The sequence below is a fragment of the Pocillopora damicornis genome, chromosome 1 (assembly GCF_964200805.1).
Source record: "Pocillopora damicornis chromosome 1, jaPocDami1.2, whole genome shotgun sequence".
Classification (NCBI taxonomy): domain Eukaryota; kingdom Metazoa; phylum Cnidaria; class Anthozoa; order Scleractinia; family Pocilloporidae; genus Pocillopora; species Pocillopora damicornis.
Genome location: NC_142670.1, coordinates 20,182,381 through 20,200,508, shown reverse-complemented (window position 1 = coordinate 20,200,508; position 18,128 = coordinate 20,182,381). Strand labels below are relative to the sequence as shown.

Genomic DNA, 18,128 nt, shown 5'->3' with positions numbered 1-18,128 from the left:
CTTTTGTCTTGTAAAAGCTAGAAGCTCAATATATTCTGTCCAATTGGTCATTGTTAAAACTGTCTTTGTCTTGATGCTACTTTTCGACATAGAAAAAGTATGTGGGACAAAAATATTTACAAAAATTTTATTTCTTTCTTTGCTAGCTTCAATAATGACAGGGGATTAAGTTTAGATGATAAAACCAAGGATTATGTTGACAGAAATACCGGAGGTCAAGTATATTCGTTATATGAGGTCACACAACTCAAATATATTTTCACAAAAAAACTACACCACAATTATTAGGACATATTGGGCTACAAAATATTAAAGTAGGAATGAAAGCAAATTTTGGGTGACTTGCCACCGTTTGTCTGATGCAAGCTGACATTAGCTCTTAAATATGTACTACACAACAAATATTTCAAGTTTCGACCTAATCGGTGTCGATGTGAGTCGATCTTATGTTATCTCTGTTGATGATGTTTTAGAGGTTGCATTTATTACCGAAAACTCTGTTGATGGAATAGAAAGTGGTGAAGGAAGCACTCTCGATCGGCGTCTTGAAAATGAGATCGAGAAATCGGGGTAAGAACTCAGCAAAAGCCGGAGAGCTCCATAATTTTCGCCGAGAGCACCGATTGAAACGATGTGATTAAACTATGCGATTCAAACAATGTGACGCGTAATGCGATTGGCTGTTTTGTTGCCATAGAAAAATGTATTTTTCGATTGTGAACGTTGCTATTTGATTTTGCATGTTTTTTTTTGTTTGTGTTGGTAAACTTCAAGTAACAAGCCGAACAAACCATTGTCATGTGAGTATTCTTGGCGAAGGAGAAGATATTATAGTTAAGGAGGTGAGTGAAATGTTTTCATCTGGTACAAATTCAAAATAACAAGTACAATCTTTTAATACTTATCCACAAAAATAACACTGAGTTTTAAGCCCTGTTCAAACGGTCACGATCGTTGGTGATAGCTGAAACGATCATTTGCGTTCAAACATTTCACGATAGTTAATAATTGTTCACCGAATTGGAGGTGAATAGTGATAGATATTTACCTCGTCGCTTTGCGGCTCGGTAAATATCCACGACTATCACCATACACGTACCATAAACTTAGTTATTTCTTTCACTATACCGAAAAATAGGTACCCAATGGGTACTTGTGTCTGCTGCAATAGGATGGCGTTTTCACAAAGAACAGTGGCATATGTTACTCCAGTGATTTTTTTTAAAAGAGGTCCGCTATGCTAACATTTGGTAGTGCAAGGTGTTTCCTGGGAGCGGATAGTTTTATTTTATGCAATCAAGTGTAGTACTTCTGTTTCTTTTATACTAGGGTGTTTTTTTTTTGCCTTGTGTTCACTATGTTGTATGTCCATCAGCATTAATATTTTTCAAAATGAACTGCATGTAACATATAAAGGTATGGAAATAAGTGTACCGGAAAAAATCATTACACAGTGGCAAAGACAATGTGGTAATTCAATTGCTTTTATTAACACAACTTATTTTGTTAAACATTAGTAATTCCACATGGTATATTTATGTTGTAATGAACTGTAACGAAACTTAATGGTACTTCAAGAACTGTTTAAGGGGCAATAACTGTAACGGAACTACTCAAAGTTAACGAAATTGCCAAAAAATTGCAATAAAGTGTAATCTAATTAATAGCAACTGAACCACTCATTCAATGTTGTATATTGTTACTTTTTGATCGAAATCATTTACACAATGATTTTAATAGGAATAAACTATAACAGCATTTCTGCCTGTGTATACTGTCTTACAGGCTGTATGTGAGCGTAAATCTGGCATTAATAAAAGAACTTTGTAATGTTGTTTGTACAGGTTTGCACTTCCCACGTTTTTGTTTTAAACCTTTGCCAATGATGAGGGGTGAGTGGCCCAGTGGTCAGAGCGCTGGACTCTGGGTCGGACGGCCCAGGTTCGTGTCCTGGATGGGGCACTACGTTGTGGCCTTAAGCAAGTCGCTTCACTCACCTTGCTTCGTCTTCTCGGATAAGACGTTAAGCCGGAGGTCCCGTCTCCTGCAGGGTTTGGGGTAGGAGACGTTAATTTCCCACGCACGAGATTACTGTGTGATGGATGTCCTCCCCTGGGTTGGGTTGGGTGGATAGAAATACACGTACACGTTTTAACGAGTACTTCTGTACTCCTCGGTGTCACGTGTTTAAATAAAGGATTGATTGATTAGAAGTACATGAACAGCTATTCAAATGATATAGGGAGATACCTCGTTTATGATCTTTGATTTATTGTCATATTTTATTTTTAAGATTGGAGCATCTAAGAGTGCTTCTGTTATCTTTTCTTCATCCAGTGTTTGTGGACGTTGTAAGATATTAAAAACTTTTTAATTTGTTCTTGGAAGAATGTTACAGTGAACTGGTTGTCATCTTGTGAAACTTTAACTTGTGCAAAACAGTTGGTAATACATTTATCTCTTTTTTGCGTCAGATTACAGTTACCACATTTTATAATCTTGGCAGTAAAAGATCCATCTGCTACCTTTTTGTGGCACTGTAAACATGAAAGGTACTTTCCGAATGTTAGCAGACCAATGACTTCAACCTTGGCTTCTGTGGTTGTAAAAGAATCAGGCAGTTCAACAGACTGGGGTAAGGATTCAATGAAGTCCTCTGCTTCCGACACTGTACAGTCATGCATCGTTGTGCCCAAGGCCAGTTTGTCAGACTTGTATTCTTTTATAACTCTAACGTTATGGAATGTATAAGTTTTTCCTTCACTGACTTCATTTATTTTGTCTTCCCAGAGAGTTAATGTTATTGTTCCGGATGGATCGCTGAGGAAGCATTCAGCTTTACATTTTTCTCCATTCGCTGTAGTTACTTTTTTTGTACCACTGATCTTTGTAACTTTCGCTTTAATTGTTATCAGCTGTTGGAAGTGGACACCAGAGAGTAACGCTATGTTATTTGTTTGTGGTATTTCTTTTGGTGCGAATGATACCTTGGTTGCGGCAATTCGGACTTTGTTGTCCATAAGTACTGTATTTGATTTAAGATCCATTTGGAAGTTGCTGAGCTTCACAGGGCTCTTTTTTGAACTTCTGGCTTTCAGGTCATCGTGTTTTTTTGTGGCAAAGCATATTGCTCTAACGGTACTATCAGAGCCAGTTTGAAGTAACATTTCAAAGTAGCTTGATTTTGAGCTTTTCTTCACTGGCGATACAGCATGGAGATATCCTGTTAGTTCATGAGGTTTGTCCATGTTAAAGCTGTCGAGAGAAAGAGATTTAAAATGAATACTTTGTAGGAAGATAATAAATTTTAATATATTTTAATTAAAGAAATTGTATTTTTGCGTTGTACATGTAAAGTTGTAATGTAATGTTTAAAGCAAAGTAATACTTGCCTTTGTAAGTTTTAATCAAATGGCGGGGAAAAGAGAGCGTTCAGGGTTACTATCCAAAATTAGACAGCAACCTCAAACAACACAAGAAAATTTAAACTACATGTAGCAGTTCTCAATGAGAAATGAGTGCTGCTGTTAGTTGCATGTTTTAATACTACGTACAACACGTGCTATTATTTGTTTATAAAATACAAGGCGAATATCTAATCCTACTGGAGTTATGACGATTGCAGCTCATTTACAGATGTCAACTCATGCTGTTATTTGTTTATAAAATACAAAGCAAATAACTAATCCTAACCGGCCAAGTTAAGACGCTTGGAGCTCATTTACAGATGTGGTATTAAAGCTTCCTTTTGAAACATTTAAGCAACAGAATCCTCTTTTAAGCTCAGTTACACCACACAAAAGAGTTTTATTTTCGATATTTCTAGTTTCTTTGACACTTTTACGGTTAATTTATCGATGGCTTCAAGAATATTGACGGCTGTCTACAGCAGCAATTATGTTCGAATTAATGCACAGATTGCTTTATGATCTGAAAAATATGTTTCTAAAATGTGCAAATTCACCTGTGATTCAGGTAAATTAGTATAAATGTGGTCTATGGTGGTTCTGTTGTCAGTTGTATAACATGATATTAATTGCCTGTAGCTGTTTTCTCTAATGAACAAATTATAAAGAGGAAGTTTCTCTTTTTCATTTAACCAGTTCACATTAAAATCACCCATAAATAGTTTAAATTGGGAACAGTTCATAGTCAGAAGTTCTGTTAATGCTAAACACATCTGTCGTACAGGCACTCTGGGTGACCGATACACACCTATTATGGTAATTTGTGGTATTTTTTCAAGTTTTACAATAGTTCTTTCTACACCATTTGTCTTCATGCAAACTGGATACCCAGGAATAAAACTTATTTTACTATACACAGCTGTTCCACCATAAGGTCTGGTATTACATGTTGTGCATTGACTGTCATTTCTAAATAAACTGTAGCCACTAATTGTGTATGCAGTATTGCTGTCTAAAGTATATAACCTTGTTTCTGAGAATATACTGACATCAGTATGTGAATAGTTCAAATCTTTGCGTATGTCTTCTATATGTTTATGCAATGATCTTGAATTAAGGAAGCATAACTTAACAGTAGGTTCATGTATTTCATAAATTGGAGTTAAAGAAAAGTGTAGATGCTTTTCTGTCCGTAAGCGTTGCATTTCTGCTTTAACATCATGATTTACAGCTATTTTGTTCTCACAAAGGTCAGTTATGTAAAGCCCTTCTATGGTTGTTACTCTACTTAATCCTACATAATGAATGAGAGGTATTGCTCTCCTGGTGTTAAAGTTAACTACTATTCTTGTCTCAGTGTCACCTTGTGATCTGTGAATGGTTTTAGCAGCTGCAGGTCTCAATGGAAATTGCTTTCTCACAACCTGAGCTGTTCTGTTTCTTCCAACTGCAAATTGTGCAGTGATAGGTTTGATAGGAGTCCATTTGCGTTCAATATCTTGTACAAATAAGTGCCTGTAATCATGTCTAGTTTTTCCTCCTACATGTGCTTGGTCAAATTCTACCCATATTATTCCAGAAGGTCTGTTTTTGTCATGTAATTGTATCTTCCTTACAATATTAGCAGCACCATTTGTCATGCCATCATCAGTCCTTAGATTCACTGCGATTTCTGTTCTTTCACCTTCAGCAAGTTGAAGGTTTAAAGGTAATTGCTTAGTTTTTCTAGGATCAAGTGGTACTTGCTTTAAGATCTTATCCCTTAGTTCTGCAGAGTTAGCACCCACAACACTATCTAAGGCTTTAATTGTATACTTTTCACCAGTTGCAGCCATGTGAACTCTCCTATTAAACTCATCAACTTTAGAATTCTGTATGAACAAATGGGGGACATCGATAGGGTAATTTGTACAATTTTCTGAAATGCATCTCTCTTTAAGTTTTGCAATGTCTTCTGGAGTGTGATTACATTCTCTTAACCTGTTAAGAAGTTGAGCAAATTCTTTGCTTTCTCTTTGTCTCATAATTTCTTCTAATTCAAACATTGTATATAGTTCTTGCCACAAGTTGGGAGCAAGAGCTCGATATTCTGAGTTGTTCATATCTTTAAACACATAACCATCCATAACAGGTTCTAACTGAAATAAATCACCAAGTGCTATCATGCTTACACCTCCAAATGGTTCTTTGCTGCCTATAATATCTTTTAATCTGTTATTTATTTGTACGTTAAACATAGTATTGCCAACCATTGAAATTTCATCCAAAAATATTAGTTTCACTGCACGAAGTTTACATCTCAGAGTGTTAAGTCTACTTGAGTCAAGAGGTTTATAAATCTTTAGTGACTGGCTTGCTGGAATTGCCAAGGTACTGTGTATTGTATTACCTTGTATGCCAAAAGCAGCTTTTCCAGTTGGTGCTAATAACAGTATTTTAACATCATTGAAGTCTTCACCAGCTCTGGAGTTGTAATATTTTAGTGCTGCTTGATATAGACATTTGACCAGATGGGACTTGCCCACTCTAGCTCCTCCAGAGAGGAAATAGTAGAATGGTTTGTCTGATGTTTTAACAATATGCATGATATGATAAAAAAATTCCTTTTGCTTTTGATTTAGTGTTTGCACCAATTGTCTGTACTCTTGGTCTTGTAATTCATTTAGTATCAGTGGTTCACTAGTTTCTATTGCTGAAGGAATTCCAACATCTTCTGATAAATCATAGTTTTCATTGAGATCAGGATGCAAATCTTGAAGACCCTCAGCCTCATCCTGGTATTCTCTGTTTTGTGTAAATGGTGCTATTGGGTCAAAATGATCATTGTCTTCATCAAGATGAATCAAGTGTTCATGGATTTTATCTAAGTCTTCACTGCAAACAGCATATAGTTTCATTTGCTTATTTATACTATCTTTTACATTTATGAAACGTTCTTGGTAGGAGGAACAGTTAGCTAACAAATCAGTGTCCTCATTTCTCCATGACGTAAACAGCATTATTAATTCACGATAATGTTTTTCTGGATCTTTTTCACAGTTATACCAAACACTTCTTATAATTCTAGCCTTTGATCTTTTTTTGTTACTTTTGGGATTGATGATATTATCCTCAAAAAGGTCATCATCATTTTGTTCATCATCAGCTGTTTCTAATGGAAGGTTATCAGAATCTCTTTCGAATGATTTTTTTGCATATGGTTTTCCACACGAGTCATACCATGCAGCCCAATCTGCCAATGTTAAGTATTCAAGGCTTAAAGGGCGGTTTGCATATCTTTGCAAAAGACCATTGGTATATACATCTTCACAATCATCATCCATTTCTTCGATGTCATTTATTGATTTTAAAAGCTGATCTCTTTCATTAGGAGGAGTGGTATTTATGGATATTACTTGACGAGAAGACTTCTTCATAGGAAGCTGTAAAACAATGTAAACAGCTTCTTGTGCACTCATCTCGACACTGTTTAAAAATTTGTTTCCAATGTCTCGGACTTGTTGCTTTATGCTAGAATTTCCTTTTCTGGCTTCAGCACATGCTTGTCGTAAAAGTTCACTCATTCCTTTTTGTGCTTTAGAAGTATATGAAACTATGTACATGGCACATGCATACACATCAAGTACAAACTGGATATCCATGTTTGCTCTCCACGCCTCGAGGGAAGCAGGATTATAGTTGTTTATTCTTAACTCATTCGGTTTTCTTTTAAAAACACAGTTGGTGAATTTAACGATGACCTCACAGCTAGTCGATATTCATTTTCAGTAACTTTTAATTTGACAAGTAGTTGTTCAAATGTTATAGGTTCGCCTTCTTTCATATCATTTAATTGCTTGTTGATTATTTTCCAAGTGTCTTTGTGCTGTTTTATTTTATTTTGTGGCATGTCTGCTTCTAAAGGGTAAAGAATTTCAGTTGCTCTCATAGGAGGTTGTGGATAGTTAAATCGACATTCATTCTTTGACTTTTTTCTACAAGTGTGACAATGCCTGTGAATTTGCCTGTTCACTAGTTTATGTAATTCTGTATTATCAACTGGCCACTGACAACTAATTATTTTATCAATAAAGTCTGTAACGGCAGCATCGTCGTCGACTCCAAATACTGGTGCATCTTCAAGCCATATAAGCATGTGTATGTGGGGTGAGCCCCGCTGCTGGTATTCTACTCGGTAAAACCAGTCAGAAATTTTGCCTAATGGTTGAGCTTTACCAAAAAGAAAGTTCGTGAGAAATTGACTAATTTGATAATCAAAATGTCTAGCACATGTCACTGGGTCACTTTGAATAAGCCTCCATTTCTCATCCCAGGTCATATTTTCAAGCTCACTGGTAGTGTAGTCTTTGTGATCAACTACCTGGCCAAGTATTCGAAGGAAATGTATCCATTGTGTTTCTGCTGAAGAAAAATTACGGAATATAGAAGATGGTCCTAATTGTCTAATCATTGCAAACAGATCTTTTTTAGCCTTTTCAAAATATGGTGGTGAACCTCTTAATGCTCTCAAGAATTGGAATCCTTCATCAAGATGAATCAAGCGCTCTATTGCTCCTTCACATTTCAACTGTCCTGCATTTAAAGATCTATTATTTCCTTTGCACTTCCTAAGAGCAACTTGTGATTTCCCTAACATAATTTTCATTTGAAGTTTTTTTGTTTTCAAGATTATGTTTTCAACACACATAGCAGCTCTCCTATCTGAGCGTCTTAGTTCAGATTTACAGATGTCGCTATAATGAACGTTAACTAGTCTATCTTTATTTTCCGGCCGACCTTGACCAAGGAATATACCAGGATACGCTAATTCTTCAGAATATTGATCTCTGAATATACTTAGGGGTTTGGTTCCTTCTCCTGGTGCAACATTTAATATATGTTGAGGCTCACTGTCTTCAACAAATTCTGTGTTCGTCAACATGGTGTCAGTAACACCAGCCGGTATTTCTGCCTCATCTTCAGTCCACTGATCATCACTATCAGTGACATCACTTCCACTAATATTACTTTGCTTATTGCAGCTACTGGTGTTTTGTATTTCTTCTGATTGTTCATTTTGATTTTCAGGATTAGTTTCACCTAATAAACTGTTTACTCCCCAGTCTTGATTTACAGTTATTCCTTCCTGTTTGTAGAGAGTGCTGTTATTAACTAGCCAATTGGCTGCTTGAACAACTTTATGTGGCCTTATATTGAGAGACAATGCTGAGCTTTTGTATTGCAATTTTCTCTTTAAATTGACTTTAATTGTACCAGCATCATTGGGTAACCTTGGTAAGATATTGACAGTATCAGTTACTTCTGCTGGGACATTTACAACATTTCCATGTATTTTGAATTGCCTTCCTCTTGGAGCTTGCATTAATTTTTGAAATGCAAGTCTTGGAGCTACAAGCCTACATTCCAGTTCATTAAGGTCAAAAAATTCAGGTTTTATTGGAAAACTCATTCCATTCAATATGGCAAGGAGTGGAACTTTATTCTTTGCTAAGTAATTATGACAAGTTCTACATAGCCACTCTTTATTGTTGACACTTTTTGTTTTTAAAAGATATTTTTCAGCAGCAGGGTTTGATTTTCTTATTTTAGTAGCTGGGTAAACACTGTGTTTATACCACAGCTGATCACAACAACTACAAATATATAAGGGGCCCTGTGACACAATGTCATGAAACCTCATTATTAAGGCAGCCATGTTTTGTATTTTTTCGTTTTTTTCTTTTTGACTTTCAGCATTATTATTTTCTTTAGTGGTTGAGGTTTGCTTCTTGTTGTTACACTTATACTTTTGATTCATTTTAGTAGCCCTTTTGTTATTTCTGTAATGTTTCATGTAAGAAGTCCAGTTTTTTTTCTGCTCCTGTGTCTTGGATTTGCATTTATTATTTCCACTACTGTTAGTGCTTATTCTTAAATTGTTTACATCAGAATTGTGTTTTCTTTTTCGACTTCCATTATTTACTAGTACAGCATTTGTATTCTCTTTGGTGGGTGAACTTTGTTTATCACTGTTACAGTCATAGCTTTGATTCATTTTACCAGCCCTTCTGTTATTTCTGTAATAATTCATGTAAGAATTCCATTTATTTTTTTGCTCATGAGTTTTGGATCTGCATTCATGGTTTTCACTGTTCTTAGTACTTATCCTAACATCGTTCAGATGGGAATAATTGTGTTTTCTTTTTCGACTACCATTATTTACAAATACAGCATTTGTATTCTCTTTAGTGGGTGAACTTTGTTTATCACTGTTACGTTCACAGCTTTGATTCTTTTTACCAGCCCTTCTGTTATTTCTGTAATAATTCATGTAAGAATTCCATTTGCTTTTTTTTTCATTGCTCTTAGTGGTTATTCTAACATCATTCAGATTGGAATAATTATTGTGTTTTCTTTTTCCAGTACTATTGTGTACTTGTTCAGGAAGAACATTTTGTTCTGTAAAATTGAAATCACTATTGTGACTTCTGTAAGGGTGCTCATTTCCTGAGTAAGAGCTATTTGGTATTGTTGATACATAATGCACTTCGTTTACATGACCTATATATATTGTTCTTGGTTGCTGTGATGATGAATGGCGTGGCTCTATTAAAGTTGCCTGTCCAAAATTTATGTGAGATTCTACAATATAAATTTGTATATTAAGTGATTCTGCAACTGCTTGTACAATTAAATGCATCACACCGTGTACCTTGCATTGACATATTTGTCAAGTAACCATTCCATGAGTTCTGAGTGTTGCTTTCAATGAAACGTTCAGGGTTATCCCTGAGGTATTGGACAGCAGCTTGTCTGATGTGAAAGTGATGACTGGGATTACCATACAATTGATGTGATACGGCTTTAAAAAAGCAGTCACCTGCACCACCCACATCTAAAGCTATCAATCCTAACTGTCCTAATCGAAAGTTAAGCAATGTTGAGGAATCCACTGACAAATTGGTCTGATTGTTCACATTCTGTTCAGGACCTGGATTTAATTCAACGTCACCTGATCTCAAAAGATTCATCCTTGATACGCAATATGTTTTAGCCGGGCAAGTTGATTTTTTAATTTTACCTGAACAACAGCTACTAGTTTGCTTTCTTTTTTTTGACTTTTTTGTTGCCAGTCTTTTAAAATTGACTAAGGAAGCAATAAAAGCGTTGCATTTTTGTAAATACCGTATACACCACAATTTATAGTGAGTAACCAAGTCATACAATCTTGAAGATTTAGGGGTACATTTCTTAAAAATAAACTTTAGCTTGCTTCTAGCTTTTCTCTTTTTCATATAATTTAGGACCTTTTTCACAGGTATTCTAGATGGCTCTCGGTCTCTATGTCGTTTTACTTGTTTAACGAACTTGGAGTTTTTCCGAGGGGAATGTTTGTGGAATTCTTTCGATGGCGGTACATCAACAATGGAAGCTCCCACAACAAATCTTACATCTGTTTTTAAAGATCTGTTAGAAACTGTCCTTAGATAACAAATATCATGAATTGTACTTCTACACTTCCCTTGTAGGTTAAAAATTGCAACAGCTTTCGCAAATGTCTGGCCAGTGAAAGGTATTTTCACTTTAGGGGCGATTTCATTTCCCAAACAGCGGGTTAAACAGGGCATATTTCCCTCAGTGGGCTTTATAATCCCCAAAAGGGGCTCAATAATTCCCGTAATGGGCTTTTCTCTCCCCAAATGGGGCTCATTTATTCCCCGAAGGGACTTTCTTTTCCCCAAATGGGGCTCATAAGCTTATTTTGTGTCCAAGGCACTCGCAATATCGCCGAGTGGTGATGCTGTTGGCGCCAAGAAAGCTTCCATCGATCTACAACTTCAAAGCATCTTTCAAAACCTTTCACACGACCGGACAAACAAGTAGTGCGAATGCTGTGGCAAATGGACAAAATACCCTTTAAGAAATCCATCACAAAGATGAAAAACGAAAAGATCACTTACCTAGCAAGCAACAAACACTGCAATAAGCTCACGTGAAATATACAACAAGATGGCGGACCTCTTCCTTCGAAAGCTGAACGGAAGCACATGGTTGTTGACGAAGTTGACGTTTCCTTTTCTCGTATTTGATTGGTTCCGAGTCTTTCCGGAAATTAGTTGTGTGCCACGAGCTGTTGGCGTTGTCCATTTCTCAAATTCGATTGGTTCCAATATTCCCCAGAGAAACGAATTTAACCCGAAAGTATTACACCCGAAAGTATTACAGGCTACCGAAAGTATTACACTTTGAGAATACCTCATGTAACATGTCACGAAATGGAATCCACGGTGAAACGTCATGAGAAAATCCGTGATTTTATCTTATATGAAGTAATGGTCGCGCGTTTTACAGCTTATCATTGTGTCTGCATGCAAATGCAGCAGACACAAAAATGGTGGGAATTCAACTCTTGTAACACAATTTTCTCTCATCGGCTGTTCGGAGGTGAATGGTACTTGCCATTCAATTCTGAACTAGCTAGTAAGCACGTGAAAAAAAGCACTATTCCCTTGTGTGTTTTATACTGATTGATTATAGTTGTCGAAATCATGCAATGGGATTTCACCGCCGGCTGGTACCTAGTTTCCTCGTGTGTGAACTTTTAAGCAAACTGGGACAAAAATAACTCTATATCAGCCAAGAAGAGCAGTTGTTGCCACATTTTTTAGAAAACTGAATGCAGAACGACTCCTCTAAAGAGTTATTTGATCACCACAAATGAAGCAGGATGAAGGAGTGTTAGGGAGTTGCAAACAGAAGACAGAAGCCTTTAACCCTTTAACTCCCAGATCAAGTTTGTCATTCTCCTCACTGTCAATCATACAATTCTTATATTGTTAGTTCAGAGAATTTAGTATTGGATCAACTAATTATCCCCAAATTGATATTTTTTTTATTCTTACTACTTATCTGGTTGATATTGCATTGATATTGTAGGGAGAAATTCTGTCTTGGTCACTCATGGGAGTTAACAGGTTAAGGAGATGTTGAAAATGAACAAGGACACAATCCACAAAATTTTGAAAACTATTTTAGCTCTTTTATGAATTTCCATTTCAGTTTGAGCCCATTTTTGGCAAAACTACTGTCCAAAAAACTAGTGGATGTGCCATAGTTTAAACTATCATTGACTATCTGTACCGTTTCTATAGAGCTTTAGAGTAAATAAATGCACATGAGCTGAATATGATATGTTTATTTCATTTGAAATCCTCCTTAACTCATACTGAGGTTGATCATATTTAAAACTATCGCTGACTATCTGTACCGTTTCTATAGGGCTTTGAAGTAAATCAGTGTATATGAGCTAAATGTGATATATTTACTTCATTTGAAATACTCCTTAACTCATTCTAGGGTTGATCATAGTTAAAACTGTCATTGACTATCTCTACCATTTCTATAGGGCTTTAGAGTAAATCAAAGTAAATGAGCTGAATATGACATATTTAATTCATTTGAACTACTCCTTAACTCATACTGGGGTTGATCATATTTAAAACTCTCATTGACTATCTCTGCCGTTTCTATAGGGCTTCAGAGTAAATCAGTGTATATGAGCTGAATGTGATATATTTACTTTATTTGAAATACTCCTTAACTCATACTGGGGTTGATCATAGTTAAAACTATCACTGACTATCTGTACCACTTCTATAGGGCTTTTAGAGTAAATCAGTGTATTATTGTGTTGAATGTGACATATTAAATCCATTTGAAATACATTTTTGTTTTAGTGTGTTGGTGTTGACCCCTATGCTCCTTCTCCCTCTACTGCTCCTATTTCTGTTTCCCCAGCAGGTAGTAATCTTGTACTTTCAAAGAGCATCAGACTTATTTTTCTTATGATAGAGCTATATACAATTCCTGAAAATTACACTAACCAACCACAGTATGAGTTAAGGAGTATTTCAGCTTTCTTTGGGAACCAGACATACTTTGTGCTGTGTCAAGAAATGAGAGGGGGATATTTCAAAGTTTGGTTTTCCCATAACACTTGGTAGTGCCAAAAGGACATGCATGTCAGAAATGATATAAATTGCTTTGCAAAGTGTCATACTGGAGAATGTTATAGCTCAACCATGTTTCCCATTGCTTGATTTTAATCATTGTCAATGTTTTTAGATGTTTTGTTACTCAAGGAATACCAAAGAAGACTAAAAAAAACAAAACAAAACAAAAAAAAAACAAAGGAAAAAGCAGAAAAAAAAACGAAGTGAAGAATGTCATAAAAGCCACTTTGTAGCATTCAATTTTGCTAGTCATGGGTTATAATTGTTGTGTTTCAACTCTAATTTTGTCAGAGGGGCAAGGATAGCAGAGGGCAAATTTATTCACTTAGTAACACTTCAAATCCTGCTCCTGTGCTGAAACAGACCCAATTGTTTTTTCCAAAAATATTTCTTCCCAGTAAAGTTTTGACCGACATTGGGAAACATGAAAAATTTGTGAAAATATTTACAATTTGCTTTTCTCCTGTCAAATTTTCAGGAATGTGGCTGACGTCTGGAGGATCAATTTCTTTTTTACTTCTTTTAAAACATAACAGTTACAAAGTAACATTTTGATTAAAAACTCCTTTTTTTCCTCAAATATGATAACAAATTTATGCTTATTTTTTGGAAAAGTGCTCCCATAGAAAAGTGGGTTTCTATGATAAGATTTTGTTCTTAAATTGTCATTTTAATACTCTCACATATATACTACTTAAGATAATGTTTTATTGCTATAAATATTTTTCAGAAAAGTGCTCCCATAGAAAAGTGGGTTTCTATGATAAGATTTTTTTTCTTAAATTGTCATTTTAATACTCTTACATATATGCTACTTAAGATAATGTTTTATTGCTATAAATATTTGCCAAGATTAAAAAAAAATTAATCACAGTGTGGTCAATTTTGTGCATTTTTGGGGTGCCATAGATGAGTTAAAGTTTGCAAGATCAGTACTATATGACCTAAGTGTAAATGGGTGAGCCATTGTTTTATGTTTGTTAGTGCATCTACTTCAATCTGTTACCCAAAGACTGTAAAGTTTAGGATAAAACTTTGGAGTCAAGGGAAAGATAATTTTCCTTGATGAAAATTGAATTAGCTGCTTGTGAGACAACTAATCAGTGACCAGTGTAGCATTCTGTTCCACACATAGCTTTGGTCACAAAGACATCCACTTCAGTTTTTCTAGTTATTGCGTAATCAGATTACTGACGTAACATGATATGTCTCTCCATAGAACAGCTCACACATTACTCAAAGTTCTGTTAATGAACAGACATCTTCTGATTAGACTTGGCTTTACTGAATGTATTGAAAGAATGACACATAAAGGAACTTACAAGAAACAATAAGCACATTTAGAGCTGCTCAAAAAAGCCATATAGTTACTTACATTGTTAAGTTCTATCAAAATGGCTCTAGATAGAGCCATTTAGAGGATTCCAGGCTTAGTCAAAATCCCCTGGGATGAAAACTCTGATCACAGATAAAAGCCTGATCACAGAAAACAGGTGGTACTTGTGTTCTGTAGAGGGTAATTCTTTGAAAAAAGGCCTTCACGAGGACTCCCAAAGAGTCCTTTTACTTTGGTTCAGAGAACACACACCTTGATTCCTCTCCAAAAGGGAGAAAATAAAATACTGTAAATTTTTTTTTTAACCCTAAAGCACCTTAAGAGGTGCTCTAAAAAAGCCATAAAGATACTTACAAGAAGAAATAATGTCATGAATAAAGTTTTTATCAAAGTACACTCTGCAACTCCTAATATAACTCAGGCACAGTGTGTATCTGCAATACACACAGTGTGTGTACTTTATGTAGAATTTGAGTGTGTAAACCACTAAAATATTACTTTTTCGTTAATCTAAGTATCTTAGTGGTTTTCTTGGGCACTTCTTCATGTGCTCCAAGGTACAAAAAAACTTTTTTCCAGGTTCTGTATTTTTACCTTCTTGTGAGGACTCAAAATGTGTGTTCTATGAACCGACTTATGAGGACCATTCAAAAGTCCTCACTATGATGGTCTTTTCTCTTATTACTACGTATTTAAGGGGACTTTTTTGTGGGGACTTGAAAATGTCCCCACAATTTGAACAGACCCCACTTTGCTGCTGTGTATTCATATGAATGGCCCCATAGGTGTGCAAAGGTGCACGCACGCACACTCATATTAAGTAAGTTAGTTAAGAATTACTGCCTTACAGAAGTTAATACCTAGAGAGAAGAAATTCCTTAAGCTTTCTTTTAAAAGAAGCGGAGGAGGGAGAACTAGTTATGTCCGAATTTAGCGAATTATAAAAGTTTGCACCTTGAAAGTAAATTGAAAACTTCCTGGTGTTCGCTCTGCACAATGGCAAGCGGAAGTACTGAGCATTCCTAGTATTGTAATTGTGGATTTGACTATTCAGTAAAAAAAAGTTATTGAATTTGGAAGGGAGTGTAGAGTTCTCGAATGAAAACATAAAAGTACCTAATTGAAACGAATGGATATCATGAAATTTTAAGAGTTTAAGTTCCTTAAAAATAGGGCCAGGGAAAATTTAAAAATTTGATATTGCAAACACTTCCCACTTTCCCTTGGAACGTAGCAGGAAGCTTCTTGATATAGTAACCAACAAAAGCGTTATGTTAAGTTTTATGGAGAACACTTTGACGAGAAAAAATTCCGGCTTTTCACATTTTTCACGGTACTTTCCTCATGCAATAGAAACCTAGGAAAAGGCTAACTTTGAAAAAAATTGCAACCTGTTCCTCTTGGTTCAAAATCTCAGAAAAGGTTTTATTCTTAAGATCTGTGTCTATTCTACAAAACCCATAGGCTAACTTTTCAAAGCAAAAGTATTTAGCTCACAGGCATGCCAAACAAGGGCACTGTTTTTCAGGCCATTTTTTTTCTTATCGGACTGTATGAAATGCTTGGTTGATTTAAATTTAGAGCGTCATGCATGAAACTCTCGGATGATGTCGCCTCATTCTCCATGATGCAGACAAAACCCAGAGAGAGATGACTTATCCATTGTAGAATGGCCATACGATTATTATTATTCCTAAGGCTGTTGATATTGAGGGACATCCGTGAAACTGTCATGGCAATGATAATAAAGGAACAGTGGAACACTATTACATAATTTTGGAAGAGACAGAGTTTACTTGTGCCCTTTTCCTTGGGACTCCCACTAAGGGGGTGTAAGTAGCTCTTTTCTTTCATTGAGTCACACTCATGGCGGTTGAGGGCATGACAACCCATTTGGGGGACTGCCTCAGCCGAGGAGGCCTATGAGAAGCCATTAAAAAATTGTCAAGGGAAGGAGAAACTCGGGATGTCTGCACCATCAGTGTTGTTAAGCCCAGTGCTATTATTATTATTGCTATTATTTAAATCATAACTATTTGATTCACAATTTGTTTCACTAGTTGTTTTATCATTATTTGTCTTGATTTTCATTTGATAATATCTTTATTGATACTGCAGAAATAGATCAGCTAGATAGTAGTAATAGAAAGTCAGTATAGCGTGAGCCAATGAGAATGGAGTATATAGAACATGTGACCGATATAGACCAATCAGGAAGCCGTATTCAAAAATGACATCACGAGTTACCTACAGACCCTGGTACCGAGTTAAATGAGCGCGCGCGCGTGTGGGTGTGGGTTTGCAAGCGCGAGGAGATAGGAAATCTGTGTACGCGTGGGTAAAAAAGGATTTTTTTGGGAGGGGGTTTTTTAAATTAAGTAAAAACGTGGCACAAAGAATTATCTCAACTGTTTTTATTGATTATTAAAACACATGTTTCGCGCACGCGTGTGGGTGTGGAATGGGTTTGCAAGCGCGAGGAGACAGGAATCTGTGTACGCGTGGGTAAAAAAGCAGGATCCTATTCCTTCATCACCAAGAATGATAAGCAATGTTGCAAAGGGAGATGATTTACATTGAATGCACGTGGACAAAAAATCCTCAATTGTAATTCCATGCGGGATTTGGTGATGGAAGTGGTTTTAAGCCCGGAGGAGACGACACTGACTTTGGATAACCCTCACAAAATTGTGTGATGTCAAAAAAATAAAACCATTAAAACCAAAGCAAGAAAAGAACAAAGACATTTATCAAGAAACTAAAACGTAAACATTCCTTGGATAAAAAACACTCTTGAAATGGAACTGTGGAACAAACGGTATTATGATTCAACCCTGTTAAATTATCTGGACGACATTTCCTACAAGGTAGAATTGTATTTACGCGCGGGTAAAAAAGGCAGGTTTAGATTTGTTGTCAGATAAGAATTTTTCTCCCCCGCTAAAAAATGTTCTTGAATGAAAACAGACTTGTTTTGAATGAAACTTTGTTTTTATTTAACACAACAGTTGGAGTTTTACAGTTTCTCTTCTGAAAGTCAAAGGAATGAATATCAACGGCGGCTTCATGGTTTCATTTCACTGTTTAAACAAAAACAAATCCGTCTGTTAATATGCGTACTGAAAAAATAAATCACAGGAATGAATATCAACGGCGGCTTCTACAACTTGACAAATAATAGAAGAAAAGGTTTACAGTTGTCATTTTTGCAAGCCAAAGTTCTCCAAACAACCTGCAACAATTTGATAAGAAAAAAATAGGGCAACTCATGTTAACTTAAAGTTCACCGATTTTGAACTACATGAACGAAAACACGGCTGTAAAAAATTAATAACACAGTAACAATAGTATTTCTGATACTCAACTCGATGCTGATCTAAAACACAAAAGCCA

General features: G+C 35.8%; 3 protein-coding genes and 1 long non-coding RNA gene across 5 annotated transcripts; 1 reads left to right on the top strand and 3 right to left on the bottom strand.

The window, feature by feature from the left end:
* The first annotated feature begins 1,168 nt into the window (after positions 1-1,168).
* LOC149052654 (uncharacterized) lies at positions 1,169-3,348 on the top strand. The gene is made up of 2 exons (XR_016186328.1): positions 1,169-1,892; positions 2,212-3,348. It is a non-coding gene; the product is annotated as an uncharacterized LOC149052654 (long non-coding RNA).
* On the bottom strand, positions 2,319-11,610 carry LOC149052651 (uncharacterized). 2 transcript variants are annotated; one of them, XM_089204354.1, is made up of 2 exons: positions 11,348-11,610; positions 2,319-3,255 (listed from the first exon to the last, which is right to left on the bottom strand). In XM_089204354.1, the coding sequence occupies exons 1-2, from the start codon at positions 11,434-11,436 to the stop codon at positions 2,319-2,321; spliced, it is 1,026 nt and encodes a 341-aa protein (XP_089060480.1). In that variant the 5' UTR covers positions 11,437-11,610. The 2 variants fall into 2 exon arrangements, with proteins under 2 accessions (XP_089060480.1, XP_089060488.1); XM_089204362.1 differs by lacking the exon at positions 11,348-11,610 and adding an exon at positions 10,099-10,148.
* LOC149052653 (uncharacterized) lies at positions 3,534-5,924 on the bottom strand. Its single transcript, XM_089203804.1, has one exon. The coding sequence runs from the start codon at positions 5,657-5,659 to the stop codon at positions 3,896-3,898; it is 1,764 nt and encodes a 587-aa protein (XP_089059930.1). The 5' UTR covers positions 5,660-5,924; the 3' UTR covers positions 3,534-3,895.
* Positions 7,096-9,715, bottom strand: LOC149052652 (uncharacterized). The gene has a single exon (XM_089201115.1). It carries the CDS (start codon positions 9,475-9,477, stop codon positions 7,096-7,098), a length of 2,382 nt encoding a protein of 793 aa, XP_089057241.1. The 5' UTR covers positions 9,478-9,715.
* Positions 11,611-18,128: the final 6,518 nt, after the last annotated feature.

Coding starts and splice junctions, on each gene's coding strand:
- LOC149052652 (XM_089201115.1), bottom strand. CDS start 9,477: ATGAATTATTACAGAAATAACAGAAGGGCTGGTAAAATGAATCAAAGC.
- LOC149052653 (XM_089203804.1), bottom strand. CDS start 5,659: ATGGTTGGCAATACTATGTTTAACGTACAAATAAATAACAGATTAAAA.
- LOC149052651 (XM_089204354.1), bottom strand. CDS start 11,436: ATGTGCTTCCGTTCAGCTTTCGAAGGAAGAGGTCCGCCATCTTGTTGT. Junction 3,256..11,347: donor CAGTGTTTGTTGCTTGCTAG/GTAAGTGATCTT, acceptor TTCTCTCGACAG/CTTTAACATGGACAAACCTC.